Source organism: Littorina saxatilis, unplaced genomic scaffold (genome assembly GCF_037325665.1).
Source record: "Littorina saxatilis isolate snail1 unplaced genomic scaffold, US_GU_Lsax_2.0 scaffold_1185, whole genome shotgun sequence".
NCBI lineage: Eukaryota > Metazoa > Mollusca > Gastropoda > Littorinimorpha > Littorinidae > Littorina > Littorina saxatilis.
This window is the reverse complement of record NW_027126952.1, coordinates 1-17633: the sequence shown is the minus strand read 5'-3', so window position 1 is coordinate 17633 and position 17633 is coordinate 1. Positions and strand designations below refer to the sequence as shown.

General features: G+C 38.6%; 1 protein-coding gene across 1 annotated transcript; it reads right to left on the bottom strand.

Annotated features, from left to right (window-relative positions):
- Positions 1–17370, bottom strand: LOC138955426 (uncharacterized; the record flags this gene model as incomplete). The annotated part of the gene is given in 6 exon segments (XM_070327038.1): positions 1–228; positions 2459–2608; positions 4946–6003; positions 6710–6861; positions 13817–14058; positions 16844–17370. Coding segments are annotated over 6 exon segments (2357 nt in total), but the record flags the coding sequence as incomplete, so codon positions are not given.
- Positions 17371–17633: the final 263 nt, after the last annotated feature.

The window sequence follows — 17633 nt, the reverse complement described above, 5'->3', positions numbered from 1 at the left end:
TTATGTCTGTGTGGCCCAAAAAGACATTCTCACCGTTAGAAGCAGTGTGGTGTGCGCCTGTTTAAAGGGCGTGTCACAATCAGCAGTGTGAGTGACACTTAGAGCCACCTCCAGTTCGTTTAGCGGGCAATCATGAGGACACACCATTGCCCACTGATGAGATGTCGGAAAAAGTTTTCCTCTTCTGGCACATTTCTGGCATCCAAAACGTGGAAGCGGTGCAATACTCTGAAAAACATATAGCAATTAACCCCTTGCAGGTATATATCTCTTCTGTTTTCTACTTTCTGTTCCTTGTTAAATGTGGTGTTTTCAATTTAACCCCACAACTTAACCCCTCCCCTGGTGGACCAGCCAAGTGATGATTAGTACATGTCTTCTTGCCTTTTATGTTCAAGTAGGCATTCTACCCAAAACACTTTCATTTTTTTATTTCAACAACAATACCACCACCACCACCACCAAGTTTTAAAGGGGGGAGGGGTTGGGGTTTTTCAAAGTGCACCGAACACACCGTCTTAAATCAACCCTTCAAACTATAAATTAATTAATTCTTCCCTTTATTATCCATGTCTTCAGTATAGACACACTGATTGGTCGTCATTTATGTATCAGAAAATGTGCAACAAAAGATAAAGCAATTTTAAAGCAAGGACTTACGTGCCTTTACCCCCACAAATGCAGTGCCCCACTAAACAAAGAAAGTCTGTTTGGGTTTTACACAATTCAGGTGCCCAGATTCCTTCTCATTTTACTCCTTGGTCCTACTAAACTCAATGATGCGACAGTTTTTGTACCCTAACTAAAAACTGCATACCCGTGTAATTGAATACAAAACTTTCTTTGCCGCTAAAGGGAATTCATTTGGCTAACACGCAAACTTTTTGTATCAAAGATGTCTTCCAAAGGGGTTACCTGATTACCACTCAAATAAGGTAACCCTCAACATTGATCCGATAAAAAAAGGTCCAAAGTACAAAGCGACAACACTTCGGAGTAGGCACAACTGGGCAACATTTAAATAGAGCAGAAGGTCCATTCAATTATTTATCCAAAACAGATTAATGTAAATATCAATTTTGCGTATTTCTAATGTTATGCCATTCCGACTGATGCAGGTGTGAACCATGGGATAAGTCAAACACAGGTTATTTTGCGTGGGAAAAAGACCCACAACAAACAAAGGCGAAAAGTGTTCAATCCAAGGAGCCATTAGGTGAACGTTTCAGGCAGATTGGACCTTCAAAGATTCGAGGGAAAATCACTGTTATGTAATTTGGATACCACTAAATGATTTGCTAGATAATGCTCCACAACTATTCTAATTGAACAAATGATTTTAATCTGTGAGCAGTTTCATTCACTCACACTCCTACGTCATGAGTCCAGACTTCCGTTCGTCGTCATATTTCATTTTGTCCTCGTCAGTCGTGGGTGCACATTTAACGAAGCAGACACAAACCGTTGGATACAGGAATTCAATTCTGCACTCTAGAAAATGCATGCAAAGGGCTAAAACACATTACACAGCGCAAACCAAAGCCCTGTCCATTGGAGAATATAAACTGGGTTGAACGATTACCCAACACAGCAGTAAGATTTGAACAAAAGAACGTTCAACCGCCTATTCTAAGACATTCGACGTGTGTGGTGTCATCTACTAAAAACCCAAACCGAACTCTGTTGCTCTTTGGACGATTTCATATCTGTACCTCTGGCAACAGCGTGTGAAGTATGAGCTCCTCTCAAGAGCAAAGAAGAGGAAGGAATTCAAAACAGAGAAAAACGGCGGAAGAAAGCAAAGGGGAAAATTGCCAGTACCGAAACATGACCTGAAACAGCCATTTCAAATTTGAATAACAGAGTTCTAAAACAATAGGAATAAATATAACGTTAAAAACTGTTTGATCTAAATAACCACAGCTCATGACATGAAGGTGGAAAACCGGAACAGGGGTAGGCCGAGATGAGGGAGTTGGGTGCCAGGGTGGTTGTGGGGTGATTGTTTTTAATAATAACAATTTATAACGCACTTTACCAGAATGAAATACTGGAAGATTAAAAAGGGAAAACCTGAATACTATTCAGATTGTGTAGATGTAAAACTACCTTGTCTGCAGTTTTTGTGGTGATTTTTGGAGAGAGGGAAGAGAAAGAGAACGAACGAACGAACGAACGAACGAACTAACTTTTTTTACTCAAGGATGGAGATTTTAGTTTTACAATCTGTCCCAATCGCGTGAAGCGATATAAAAACATTTTGTCAGTCGGTATCAAACTAAAAGATCAACACGACAGAGAGAGAGAAAAAAAAGAGAGAGACACACACACACACACACACACACACACACACCCACACACACACACACACACACCCACACCCACAGAGAGAGAGAGAGAGAGAGAGAGAGAGAGAGAGAGAGAGAGAGAGAGAGAGAGAGAGAGAGAGAGAGTGCACCTCAGATTCCCCAGGACACAAAGGCTGGCCATGTGAATCCAAACGATGAGTCAGTGGAACATTTGCCCTCATACGGATTTCCAGCTTGGTGTCCTGCAGCTCATCTAGCAGCTGAATGTACTTACAGGGTCCTGCTTTTATGTTGTACTCCTGAAAATATATAATTCTAAAAGTTGCAAAGAGTAATAAGAGATAGACGAAAAACGTGACACAATGTTTAAAAATAAAATACTTTAGCTTTATTATTGGCTTCTGGAAGTAGAATAATTTAACTAATTTTTGTATATCTAAGTTCAAGTACTGTGCTAATACAATGTATTACCATTTTCATGCATCATTTAAATCTTTTGAATAATCAGGACTGATTCTAGGCGACACGCTAATTGTTATAACAGTCAGGACGATATACCCTTTTTTATTTATTTATTTCTTTATTTGGTGTTTAACGTCGTTTTCAACCACGAAGGTTATATCGCGACGGGGAAAGGGGGGAGATGGGATAGAGCCACTTGTCAATTGTTTCTTGTTCACAAAAGCACTAATCAAAAATTTGCTCCAGGGGCTTGCAACGTAGTACAATGTATTACCTTACTGGGAGAATGCAAGTTTCCAGTACAAAGGACTTAACATTTCTTACATACTGCTTGACTAAAATCTTTACAAAAATTGACTATAAATAATATTCTATACAAGAAACACTTAACAAGGGTAAAAAGAGAAACAGCATCCGTTAGTCGCCTCTTACGACATGCTGGGGAGCATCTGGTAAATTCTTCCCCCTAACCCGCGGGGGGTTCCTTTTTTGATTATCACGCTAAAAATAACAAAGACAAACTGAACTTTCGAATAAAGATAAACAGGGTGACTTATTCTAAGGAATGACACTTAATTTTTAACAATAATACACCTCACCATAGTATAAATACAGAAAAAATATAAATTCGTTGATGGGGTAACATAAGAATATCTGGTAAGATAAGAATAACAAGGCACCACCCATTTTCTCAGAATGCCATGTTGTCAAAGTTGGCCTTAAAACTGATCGATAAACAATCGTACCTCATAAACTCATATTACAGAAGGAAATTTAAGGCGGGCGAACGTGACACAGTTCGGGTCAAGTTTATGGACCGAGATGCTTCATAAATAGTCCCCCCAAAAGCTTGGACCCTAACTAAGAATGACACGGTTGTAATGTTTTTTCTATGTTTGTAAACTGGAAATCCTCATTCTTTCGGGGGCATGTAACTCTTGAAACCCGAACCACAGTGAAGAAAACAGATAAACAGAGTTTGGTCACTAAGCTAGAACTGGTCGTGATAACGCAGATTTATTTATTTTCAAGCCACAGAACCAATGGTAACGGCAGAGACCTCATTCTATATTCTTTTGACCCCAACGTAAACCTTTGGTGACCTCACTTTTGGATTTATTTACCGGATTTTCATCATGTATGGAGGACATCAAACACTAATAATCGGTTTATGTATCTGTAAAGTTCTTTAAACACGTACGTTGAATAAAATGAATAATTAGGGTAATATTGCTTTTTCTATTCATAATGGGGTTGAAATTAAGCACCTGTTATCTTCTCGAAAGTCATGATATCAGTTATATTTTGAACTTTTACTTTTTAGCCGCTTTTCGTGCTCATCTTTTGGCACTTAATTTGAATGCACATATGGCCATTGCATTTGATGAAGCCTAAACCCTGATGATGACCTCCAAGTTTCAAACTGAAGCATTTACTATTGTATGCATTTTTGTCTGCTTGCCTTTTCACTAAGTGAACAAAGCAGACTCTGTTACGCGTTCTATCGAGTTAGTTATGTTTTACAACTGGAGGCGGACCACGGTAACAACTTATCTACCACATTTTGATCAAAGAGTAATAGGGCTATAGTCTTTGTTACCTACAACTTCAAATGCCTTTTCAGTACATTTTGGTACATCTTACTGTCCTTGGGGAATTTCCTCAAGGAATTTCGGGGATCGCGTGCAGCAAGAGAAACGTGTGTTCGTGTTTTCCAAGCCCTGGGATTCTCACTGTGAGCTTGGGATCTTTATCTTGCGCATAAGTGCAAACGGGGGTGTTCCGATACCAAGTAAGAAGAGTCTGCACAAAGTTGACCTTGGGAAATATATCCCTCGTCGAACTTGGGAGTCGAACGGACGTCAATAGCGACAAACTGGTTGTCCCCGTTGAACATATGGTATCCTAACTAAACTTCGAATGCTGCATACTGCATTCCGTCAAAGTGTGTTTGTGTGTGTGTACGACTGTGTGCATGTTTTTGTATGTGAGTGTGCTTGTGTTCGAGCGTGTTTGTGTGCATACTTGCGTGCGTGCGTGTGTCCGTGTGCGTGTTCGTTTGGTGTTCAAAAATGCATACGCATACATATGTACGCGATTCTGTCTGGGCATTTTAATGTGTGCGTTTGTAAAGCTCGTGCATTCCTTCGTTTCTTTCTGGAATATCATTTTACCTTTCTGAAGTCTGCCACTGTGATGCTCTTGTCCCACACGTGACAGCAGACGTCAACACGCGGATTGCACTCTGACGGGGAGCTTAGGTATACAGAACCCATCATGTACAGCTCAGGCCGGTACTTGCTCTCTTTATGGCAATATGTGCACACGTATCCACTGAAGTGATCAGTGAAGAGTGTGATGTGAGTTCCTCCAACAATGAACTGACCACTGCTTCGGTTATAAAGACCAGAAGGGTCTGCCTTTGTTGTCTTATCCAAGAACCATTGCGAGACTGGTTTATCTTGCTTATGGTCTGGTCTTGTAACAGCCACATCGCCTACTTTGTCACGCGTCACGTGGACCACCCTCACACAATCTGGATCAAAGTCTCTCGGAAGAAAGTGAGGGAAAGTTATGGTGACAGGGCGCCGAAATCTGAAGCCTGGACCAGCGTAGTATTCTGCAAGGGGACTGACAACCTGTTCCGCCTTCTCGAGTTTTAATGTACGACGGATGATATCCACGTCAGTGTACGTCGCAGCATCGATCGTAACACTTCCTCTCACGACTGCATCACGAGGTATGTTCAGGACGACGTCAGAACCAGGAGTCTGGAGTTTCCCGCCTTCTTTCGAAAACAAGACAGACGTGCACCAAGTAGGGCTGAAGATTGGGAGAGGGGACGCTTGTGACGATTTGCTTTTAGACACAGAATCACTCGAATCAATTGCCTCGAAAGCTGCTTTTGAGTGGACATTTGGCAGAGACTCATTGTCGTTTTCTTCAATGCCTGAATCGTCGCCGTCTTCCCCATCATTGTTTGTGGAAGAGAGCGGATGAAAATTCCAGCACACAGGGCTTGGAACTTCACTCCTCTCTGTGTCTTCTGCTACATCATCTACAGTTACCACTGTCTCGGGTTGTTTATCTTGCGTGAAAGAGGACTCAGCCTGGAGACCTGACGGACCATATTGTTCAGGGGCGAAGACAACAGTCAGCGCTGTAGCAGTATCCTCCTGTTGGGTCTTAACAGAATTGTCAGTGAAGCTCTGCTTGTGTGTCGGTGCCTTCACTGTAATGACAAACAAATTGCGAAAAGCAAAAGCAATACATTTAGTAAATGGGTCTTACAGAATGAAAATGAATTAACTGCAATTTTTTCACCAAGACTAGTAAATCACAGGCAAGTAGCCGAAACCCTCCGAGACAACTCCGACACATTTTTCTTGGTACATTGTACCACAAACCCAATTAACCTAATTTGCATAACAACAGATGTCTTGATTAAAAAAACTTGATTTTAATCTAAACACACTATATGCATATATGCTTCTGTCAATCTGACTAAGGAGATGCTAAAGAATACAATGCAATCTTTTTAATTCTGGTAGTAAAAATTATATGTTAATCACAACGTCAATGTTCAAAATAAATAGTTAATGTTAAGGTTCTGAGTTGAAATGCAATCCCATAGTTAAGTCATAGTCTGAGATTATTTTTCATTGTCGGAAAACCAATCAGGTTTCCTCGGAAATTTGCAGATCCAAGGAGAATTTCCCAGCCATGAATCCATCACAAATGTTTTATCTTATTTCTGTTGTACATATGTATTATGAGCTTTTTAACATATAAGAGACTTGAAACTATGTGCGCAGTACAATAATTTGTTACTCAAAGAGAGAAAGAATCTTACGCTTATTAAATTCATCATTCACACACACACACACTCACTTACACCCATTGTCATTCTTTTTGCACTACATAACTTAACTACTCACCTTTGATTTCGAGCCTGGATCCGTCGGTGCTATGTGCGACTGTTTCCTTATCATCTGTGAAGTAATCGACTATTGGGGGAGTTACTCTCATGTTGCCTGTCTCTCGAGAGTGGTTTATAGTGTATCGCCTTCTGATCTCCTCGTTAAGCTCTCTGTGGATAATAAAGAAGTTTTTGGTTTTTTATCAAATCTGTAGTGTTTGTTTTGTCCAGTCTTAAACTTGAAACAAGTCGCGTAAGGCGAAAATACAATATTTAGTCAAGTAGCTGTCGAACTCACAGAATGAAACTGAACGCAACGCAACGCAGCAAGACCGTATACTCGTAGCATCGTCACTCCACCGCCCGTGGCAAAGGCAGTGCCAGTGGAATTGACAAGAAGAGCGGGGTAGTAGTTGCGCTAAGAAGGATAGCACGCTTTTCTGTACCTCTCTTTGTTTTAACTTTCTGAGCGTGTTTTTAATCCAAACATATCATATCTATATGTTTTTGGAATCAGGAACCGACAAGGAATAAGATGAAAGTGTTTTTAAATTGATTTCGACAATTTAATTTTGATAATAATTTTTATATATTTAATTTTCAGAGCTTGTTTTTAATCCGAATATAACATATTTATATGTTTTTGGAATCAGCAAATGATGGAGAATAAGATAAACGTAAATTTAGATCGTTTTATACATTTTTATTTTTTTTTACAATTTTCAGATTTTTAATGACCAAAGTCATTAATTAATTTTTAAGCCACCAAGCTGAAATGCAATACCGAAGTCCGGGCTTCGTCGAAGATTACTTGACCAAAATTTCAACCAATTTGGTTGAAAAATGAGGGCGTGACAGTGCCGCCTCAACTTTCATGAAAAGCCGGATATGACGTCATCAAAGACATTTATCAAAAAAATGAAAAAACGTATGGGGATATCAATCCCAGGAACTCTCATGTCAAATTTCATAAAGATCGGTCCAGTAGTTTGGTCTGAATCGCTCTACACGCACGCACGCACACACACACACACACACATACACACACACATACACCACGACCCTCGTTTCGATTCCCCCTCGATGTTAAAATATTTAGTCAAAACTTGACTAAATATAAAAACTACAGTTGTCAACTCCAAGGGTGCATTTGTTGTTGTGTTTTTAGTTTGAATCTGTCATTCTTCTTTTTTTCTATCTTTCAGTCTATTGTTTGTTTGTTTGTGTTGCTGTTGTTGTTTTCCTCCCTCTCCTCTGCCTCCTCCCCTTTATTTTTGCGATCTTTTTCGTGTGCGTGGATTTATGTGTCTGTGTATACTTATTTGTGTGTCTTGGCTTTTAAAGCCATATGTGGGCTCCATGCTAAATACGAACGCCATGCACGAAGCTCAGCGATTGAGGCCCACCACCCCCACACCCACCCACACTATCACCCACCCTCCCTATCTATCAGGAGAACAAAACTAATGACAGAAATAAAACTGACTGTGATATACTGTTCATGTTGGTTATAATTAGTACTTTGATAAAAGCTTGGCGGTAAACTGTTATTTAGGTGCAAACAATAACAATAGACGTTTTTCATCAATAACTCTGTCATGATTACCAAGCAGTATGACAGAGAACGTGCAGCTCTCGCTTCCGAGCGCAAGTACGTTACCACTCGGCCACCCAGACCACAGCTGGGGTCAGGCAAGGCCCAAATATATTCTGTGGGATTTGAATTACAATCAAGATTTTGCTTATTGAGTCGAGGTAAGTAACCATTCATTTTTCACTTTATGACATTGTATATCTGTTCAACTATAAAATTAAAATTTATCTCTCTTTCCCATCATCAAATTAGTTTTTGTCTGTGGGTCGATTGGTGATCAGTCAAGTTGTGACTTAATATTTTCAGATAATCTGTGAATATAGACAGGGGTATAGTTGTGTGTCAGTGTGTATAGAGCGATTGTCAGAGAGAGAACACATACTGTCTTCATAAAACTTTGCATTCAAATTTTTCTACATTTTGATTTATTTATTTTTAAAAAATACATTCATCATGATTCACATGTTAGAATATAGTATCCCCCAGTCCTACTAAATTATTGGTAATAAGTAATACTAATAGGCTCAATTTTCTCAGATCATCAGTCTTCAGACGATTTATTTTCAGTAGTTGTTTTTTCTTGAAGCTATTGAAGTTCTGTATCCTGGTGTGTTTTTTTTAGTGTAATTTACTGTATATTGTGTTAACAAAGTAAACCAATTATTCACTTTCTTTGTATCAATTGAAGTTCTGTAACCTGTTAAACAAAATTAAAGTTTATCTTGCAATTGCATACATCTTCATTCAGTGTTAACTATTTATGTGATGCCTTTTCAGGGTGGCAGTAATGGACAGCTACGGTCAGGTCAGGTCGAACAGATACTCTGCAGGATTTAAACTACGAACAAGATCTTGTTTATTGAGTCGAGGTAAGTAACCATTCATAAACCAGTAACTGTTCATCTTCAAGATTTCTCTCTCTCCCCCAATCCAAATATTTTCTATTTGGTGACTCAGGTTATGACTGAATGGTGTTCACATGGCAAACTTTGTACCAACTTTACCCCAAATTTGAACAATTTTAGTCAGCGCCAAGTCAAATCAAAATTGCTGCCCATGTGAATGGCGCATACGCTCAAACCAGTTTTAAGCAACGGGTCTCTCCAGATTTGCAGACCAGTGCACCTACGGGAGCTAACTCCTAATGGGGTAAGAGCAGTTTGGCTAGAGCTAACCAAGCACGATAAGAAAAGTTCTGATATGAAGTTCTGTAACCTGTTTAAAATAAATTAAAGTGTCTTTTGCAATTGCTTACATTTTTTGTCAAGTGTTAACTATTTTTGTGTTGTCTTTTCAGGTTGTCAGTGATGAACAGCTTTGCGTCACGCTCATAAGAAAAATACCTATCTCAGTGTTAGGCATTTCTGTAGTGAAACTACAGGTTAAGCTACAGGAAGGGTATCTATCATGTGTTAGAGAGTACAAACTCTCAGACCAATGGAAACCATTGCCACGGTAACGTAAGCAAAACTGCCGATCTCGTTTCTTTATGATACCGGAATTAAAACTTGTTTTGATAATGTGACGGTATGCAAAAGCTCTTTGTGGGTTGTTATGCAGTTTTGCTGATTGAAAATGTTTCTGTCAGCTCTTTATCTCACGTTCATCCCGTGGTAACAGCTCCAGATAGGCAATTTGCAACTTATAACTAAAATGTGATAGGCAGATTGTTCAGAAACCAAAGAAAGTTTTTTGCGGTTTTTTTCAAAACATAAAAAAATGACAAAGGCAATTATCTTATGAGCGTGACGTTCGGTCAGGTCGAACAGAAAGGAATTCCGCAGGATTTGAACTACAAACAAGACCTTGCTTATTGAGTCGAGGTAAGTAACCATTCATTTATCACTTTTTGTCATAAATCAGTAACTGTTTAACTTCAAGATTTATCCCTCTCCCAACCTCAAACTTTTATTCTCTCTTTGGTGAGTCAGGTTGTGACTTAAGTGTTGTTTACATGGCAGACTTTGTACCAACTTTGACCAAACTTTCAAACAATTTTAGTCCGCGCTAAGTCAAATAAAAATTGCTGCCCATGTGAACAGCACAAACCCTCAAACTAGTTTTAAGCGGCGAGTCTCGTCAGACTTTGAAGGCTAATGAAGCTACCTGCTAATGGAGTAAGAGCAGTTTGGGTATAGCCAACCAATCAGTAAGCACGATAAGAAAAGTCTGTGGAAAATCTTTCTTAATTCACGGCCAAGTTAAGCAGTTTTGGAGTTGCTGCTAAGTCGTACCATAATCGTTTCTAAATTACTGGAGCCGTTCACATGGCAGACTTTTTGCCGACTTGGTCTCAGCAACCCAGGAGCAAATTTCAAACGACTAAAGTTGCTCGTCTGCCACGTAAACAGGACTTAAATGTTTTGAGATAATGTGAGAATCCAGCCATGGGGAATAGTTTTGTGTCAGTGTGTGAAGAGTGCTTCCCAGTAATTTGAGAAACATACTGAACCAGTCTCCATGAACCTTAACTTTCAAATTCTTCTCAAACCTTTTTTTCTGAATTCTTTTTTTTTTTTAAATACATTCATCAAATGCAAAAAAATGTAGTGTCCCCCAGTCATACTCATAGTAACAAGATGATTTCATTTTGGCATTGTTAATAGTATCTTGTTCTCATTTTCAAGTCAAATTGATTGACAACTTGTTAAAAGATTGTTTGACTCTGTCTGGACTATATGTGATTACATTTCGCTTCTAGCTTGGAAGCTTATTAATTTATTGGTTTGTGAAAATTAGATCTTTGCTCTCAGATTGGCAAGCTTTGCATAGTGCGGTGCGAACAACATTGGTTTTGGCTAGGCAGGTTTGATTAAGGGGTTTTAGTTTTTGGCCAACAGGTTCAAATGTATTGAAAGCGATTCATGCTGCTTGTTTTTATATTTAGTCAAGTTTTGACTAAATATTTTAACGTAGAGGGGGGAATCGAGACGAGGGTCGTGGTGTATGTGTGTGTGTCTGTCTGTCTGTCTGTCTGTCTGTCTGTCTGTCTGTCTGTGTGAGTGTGTAGAGCGATTCAGACCAAACTACTGGACCGATCTTTATGAAATTTTACATGAGAGTTCCTGGGATTGATATCCCCGAACGTGTTTTTCATTTTTTTGATAAATGTCTTTGATGACGTCATATCCGGCTTTTCGTGAAAGTTGAGGCGGCACTGTCACGCTCTCATTTTTCAACCAAATTGGTTGAAATTTTGGTCAAGTAATCTTCGACAAAGCCCGGACTTCGGTATTGCATTTCAGCTTGGTGGCTTAAAAATTAATTAATGACTTTGGTCATTAAAAATCTGAAAATTGTAAAAAAAAAAAAAAATTTATAAAACGATCCAAATTTACGTTCATCTTATTCTCCATCATTTTCTGATTCCAAAAACATATAAATATGTTATATTTGGATTAAAAACAAGCTCTGAAAATTAAATATATAAAAATTATTATCAAAATTAAATTGTCGAAATCAATTTAAAAACACTTTCATCTTATTCCTTGTCGGTTCCTGATTCCAAAAACATATAGATATGATATGTTTGGATTAAAAACACGCTCAGAAAGTTAAAACAAAGAGAGGTACAAAAAAGCGTGCTATCCTTCTTAGCGCAACTACTACCCCGCTCTTCTTGTCAATTTCACTGCCTTTGCCATGAGCGGTGGACTGACGATGCTACGAGTATACGGTCTTGCTGAAAAATAGCATTGCGTTCAGTTTCATTCTGTGAGTTCGACAGCTACTTGACTAAATGTTGTATTTTCGCCTTACGCGACTTGTTTAAAACCTTGCCCTCTTGTAATGTTTCTGTGTGGATGTATGGTATTGATAAGTTCAATTTTACAGTATACACCGTCAAATGCTAAACATTTTCCTCTGGCTACACTTTATTCTATCAGGTTCTTTTCTTTTCTTTTCTTTCAGGTATCATGCCTTGTGATAACCCTGAGTCAGCCAATCAAGCTCACACATCTTCATAATCAGGGATTTCTGTTTCGCCACAGTGAGGCTTCACTCTGGCGATGGAGAAGAATTAAGTTCTGTCCAAGACACTACTTCTGTGCATCATCAAGAAAGCTGAAGAGTGAAAAACCTTGACCTACATTCAGAGTGTAGGACTGATTATCTTAAGACAACATTTAATCCTGAAACCATATTTCACAGCAGACCAATTCTTCTCAATCCCGAAATTGTCGTCTTTAAATGATACCACAGAGATCACATTCCCAGTGCTGCAATGGTTATTTACCACACACACTCCAGGCCTGAAGTGATCGATAGTCATGAGTTCACTACAGTACAGAGCCTTGAGTACAGAACCTTTTTCGGAGGGAAGGTGTGTGTGTGTGTGTGTGTGTGTGTGTGTGTGTGTGTGTGTGTGTGTGTGTGTGTGTGTGTGTGTGTGTGTGTACGTGTGTGTGTGTGTGAAATTCGATCCTAGGGAAAATATGCAAGATATTCAGAACTGGGAGTGTGTAACCTATATATATATATTATTGTTTAATTTGGGCTTAGTTTATCGATACAACGTCTTGTGCACGGGTCAAAATGTGTGTGTTAAGGGTCAACTGATCTGACTTGAACTTGAAGTTCGTGTTTCTCCGAACGTCTGTGACTCGAAAAAGAGAAACACGCACTCAATGACTTTGTTAGAAGACAAAACAAACAGCTAGGTTTCATTTGTTTGCGATAAAGCATGAATTTGTTACCTTTCATGAAGTAGTCTCGTCTGTCTAGTTCTAGGGAAACGCCAATAGAATTCCCGAAGGTTTCTATTGGGGTTGCTTTTGAATATCCATGTAACATTCTTTCTGCAACCATGGAAACCGACGATTTGTTACATGGGGAACAGTGTTTTTGTTGTTCCCAAGCTGGTAATGAATGAAAACTCGTGAAAATAATGACAAGATGGTTTGGTTGGGGTCATGTGAGTTTAGCTGCAAGCAAAAGTATGTGACGATTCTTTGGTGCGACTTTCGAGTTCTAACTTATCAGTTGTGCACAGTCCCAAGATCTCTTCTAATTGTATCTATCATCAGAAAACTTAAAACACCAGTTGGTTATGAATAGTACATATATCTAGTACTATTTGCTTTTAGTTTCTTCATTGAAATACATGTATCTTTGAAAATGCCCCTTGGTGAAAACAAATTCTAGAGAGAAAAAAGTTTGTTCAAGAAAGATCATTTGAAGCGATTTTTTAAAGCCGTAAAATTGCACAGTGATATCCTGGAATAAAGTTCTCAACGCGTTATCGTGATTGCTTTGCTTTGAAGTGGAAATTTATTTTCTCACATTTTTCAGAAATAAATTTCAAGGGAACTGCATGTATATATTAAGGAATATCCGCAGTCAGCATCGTGCACTTCAACCTCTCCTTATGGGGTGCTGATTCTGTCACACCGCTTCAAATCCTGAACTAGTTATTTCTGAACATCGTCCAGTCATATTTCACATACATTCTTTCTTCTACTTAGCTCACAATCATTGTTTTGTTAGGCCATGTGCTTTAAACAGCAACTGAAACAACAAACTTTGACTTACCCGATGTATTTAGAAAGTTCCTTGTCGAGCACCGATGATGTGACGACGGCAGAATTCCTCAGTCCAATTCTTTTGACGGCCTCAATAACAGCAACTTTGACTTTAAATTCTGCATCTGTGCGCGGTCGGATTTCATTTGGCTTGGCCGAATCGCCGTCCTTCTTCCCGCTTCGCCTTGAGAACATCTCAATGAGGAGTGACAACAGATTTCTCCAATCCTTCTCCATCACATGATGGCGTACCTGTGAGCGAAAAAATACAATGTAAATATGTGTCCATTTTCAGGAGATAAATAGTGTGTTTCTGTATACTATTTATCACTGTATCCTGTATAAACTTTGCTGATATGTATGTATGTATGTATGTATGTATGTATGTATGTATGTATGTATGTGTGTGTGTCACTGTGTGTGTATGTATGTGTGTGTGTGTGTGTGTGTGTGTGTGTTTTCATGTACGTATGTATGCACGCATATGAGCGTTTAAAGGAAATGGATCGATTGAACACTGGATTTCCCTTCTTTGAACCATACATGGTGTCAGAGGCCGACAATTAACTCTGTCCTTATTTTACATCAATAAATGAGTTAAGCTTGTTCTGAGTTATGTAAATTATTTTATTTTAAACGATAATTTGACATTAAGATCAATAAGCTAAGAATTTGCTGTGTCATTTTTCTCAAGAATATCACTTAAAGAGACACTGTCTCCTGTATAAGAAGAGATTATAAAACTTTCCATTCTTACAATATGGAGTATGCGAATTCTAAGTTTTACAATAGATTAAACGGTTATCACATGTTGATTTCGATCTTCATTTAAATCAAACAACAACAACAATAATAGCATCAACATCGACAACAACAATCGCCACAGTGAAGACACCAACAAGTAAAAGTAATTTCCTTTCAAAATAAAAACAGACAGACTATCTCCTGCTTTGCTGTGTAGTCTTCCACACTGAATGACACATAATGAGCAGAACAAGTGGCGAAGCCTTCAAGGCTCACGTAAGAAATCGACAAACAGTAACACAAACTCAATCACTCCGTCACACATACACACACACACACACACACACACACACACACACACACACACACACACACACACACATACACACACACACACAGTAAGCATAGGTGAAACTGTGCAAGAAAGCGAGACACTAGATCTAGATCTGTCTGTCTGCATGTAGCCTACTTACAGGGACACGACTGCCAACTAGTCTCGGCCCGCTCAAAATAACAATGTCAATGACCGAGACTTTCAGTAATTCCTTCGCGTGACGTCTAACCCTCTTACGCCATAATGTGACGTCTTCAAATGACGAAATGTTAAAGTTTCTACCACAGACATACACACGCACACACGCACATACGCACAGACAAAGTTACGATCGCATAGGCTACACTTCGTGAGCCAAAAATATAATAATTTTTAAGGTATTTTGTTGTTCAGCTGGTAATAAAATACACTTGTAAATCAAATGTATGCAACCCTGACTTTTTATCTCAAACACAATACTAAGAAAGTTAATCACATTTGGTTGAAATGATATGCTGACTTTATTTGTGTTTCAATCATCAGAAGTAAACAAAACTGAATCAGCTGCACATTGCTAAGGCCAAAAAAAAAAAATTGTCTGTTTAGGGTAACCCGACCGACCCTATCGATTTGGCGCCGACCCAAAAACTTTTTTTTGATTTCAAAAAAAAAAAAGAAAAAAAAAGAGGTAAAAATGCTAAAAAGAGACATTTGGCGTTTCTTTCTCTCCCTTTCTCTCTGTTTTATTTATACGTTAGTTTTGAAACATGTATTCATCAAATATAAGAAGTGAATGTTCAGCCAACATAGCATTTACAAAAAAAAAAAAAAAAAAAAAAAAAAAAACTGTTCCTACCTACCGACCCTACTTTTTTTGGTCATGTTACCCTAAACAGACAATTTTTTTTTTTGGCCTAAATATGTTAAACGGACGTTAAATCCCACAATAAAGCAATCAAATGAAAGTAATCAGGCATGGTTTTATGTCAACCACCTTACATTGATTGACGGCAGAATCTTGCAAAGAAGTGCTAAGTTATCACCAAGAAAGTAGTATTCTGACCAGACATTCAGCTAAAACAAAAGAGTTTGAAAACAGAACAAAGAACACCAAGGGCAAGTCATAACTCATCAGTTTTTAGCATGCGTAAAGTATAAATACTCATTGTTTCATTTTGAAATGCAAAGTGTTTCCTCCAGTGAAGTTATCGGCTTGCTGTCAGCAGTGATTGTTATCTCCCCTGGGTTAACGCATGCATCTTACAAAAACTGTTCTGAAGGCTGCACTACAGCCGTTCCAACTTTTCGCATTTTGAGTTTGATCACTCTATATGTAAACGTGCATTTCTATACTTGCTGACTTCAATCGACAATGGCACCTTCAAGAACTTCCAACATGAACTTTCAGGCGTAAGTTAAGACTTCACACATACTCCCGTATATGTCTCTTGGTGACGTCACAATTAATTTTCGGATTTTTTATGTTCTCGTCTGTCTATAATTAGTGAATGACCGAATACAGCAGTAGTTATACACAGGCAAACTACTCTGTTCCCGCCTAGAATAATGCAGTTCCTGCCATCTGCCACCTGACTTCATATATTTTGCCATATTGTGCATTATCTGACTAGCATAGCAAATGAAAAACATCAATGTCCCCAAAATTATATTTTTCCAAAGTGATCGATCACCAAGGGGAGGGGAGTTGTACTCACGGTATATTTTGCACGTGAAGACAGTGAACATGTACATTGAAAGCCGAATAGAGACGCTTTGGATACATTCTATTAATAAAGCTAGTTAATTACACATACATAATAAGTGACTGGTTATTATAAAAGCTTCAACATGAGTTTAGTGTATGTGGAAGTGTAAATTCCTTCTGTGTTAGCTTTCCAACTGATAGAATCCTACATCCTACTTTCCTCCCTCTGAAAAGAAAACTGCATGAAGAGAAAAATGAAGCAAAACGCAGCATACCTCGGCTCTTTCTTCTGTTTTAAGAAGGCATGGCAGAAAAGTCGATCCAGCCAAAGCAGTTGTGGCTTCTTTCATGGTTTGAAACGTATCTTCCTTCAAATGTGTTGTACCACCAAAGCACTGAGACATGTTTTTAAGCAGGCTCATAATTTCGTTTTTCAAAGCTTCTATATCAAAGTTCTTGGTTACAATGCAAGGAAGCAGAAGGAAATCCAAATGGCAGAATTCCAGCAAACGCCATCTTAGCATGTTTGCTGTTAGTTTGGAGTACTCTCTGATCTCTCTTTCCTGGGATGTGTCTTCGTAGCAAGTCAGAACAAATGGCGGAAGATTCACTCCTATCACAAAACTCTGAACAACCTTGCAAGAGGGGAATGTTGTTATGGGTAGATTCAGATCTTCAGGCAGCGTTTCTGATGTCCAGTGACACCATGTTGAAGATTCTCCAGCATATTGACTCAAAACAGCTTGAATCTTGTCGTAGTCGGAAATGTTGATCTTTTCAAGTTGACTGCGTTCATCGTGACCTAAAACAAAATTAAATTATGTGCGAATATAAGCCTATCCTCTTGTGTTTAAGGTTCAAGGGAAGTGAACAACATCGAAAATGTTGATGTGCTTCCATATAATTTTAAATACAGGAAAGGGATGCAATAATATGAATGTTACATTGAGCATGATTTACTGTTTTGAACGTCCACAGTCAAAGTGGCTCATTTTATGTAATTTCAAATTGAAGTATATTTCAATCACTTTGAAGGATATACCGGGGTTTTTTTCTTCAAAATTA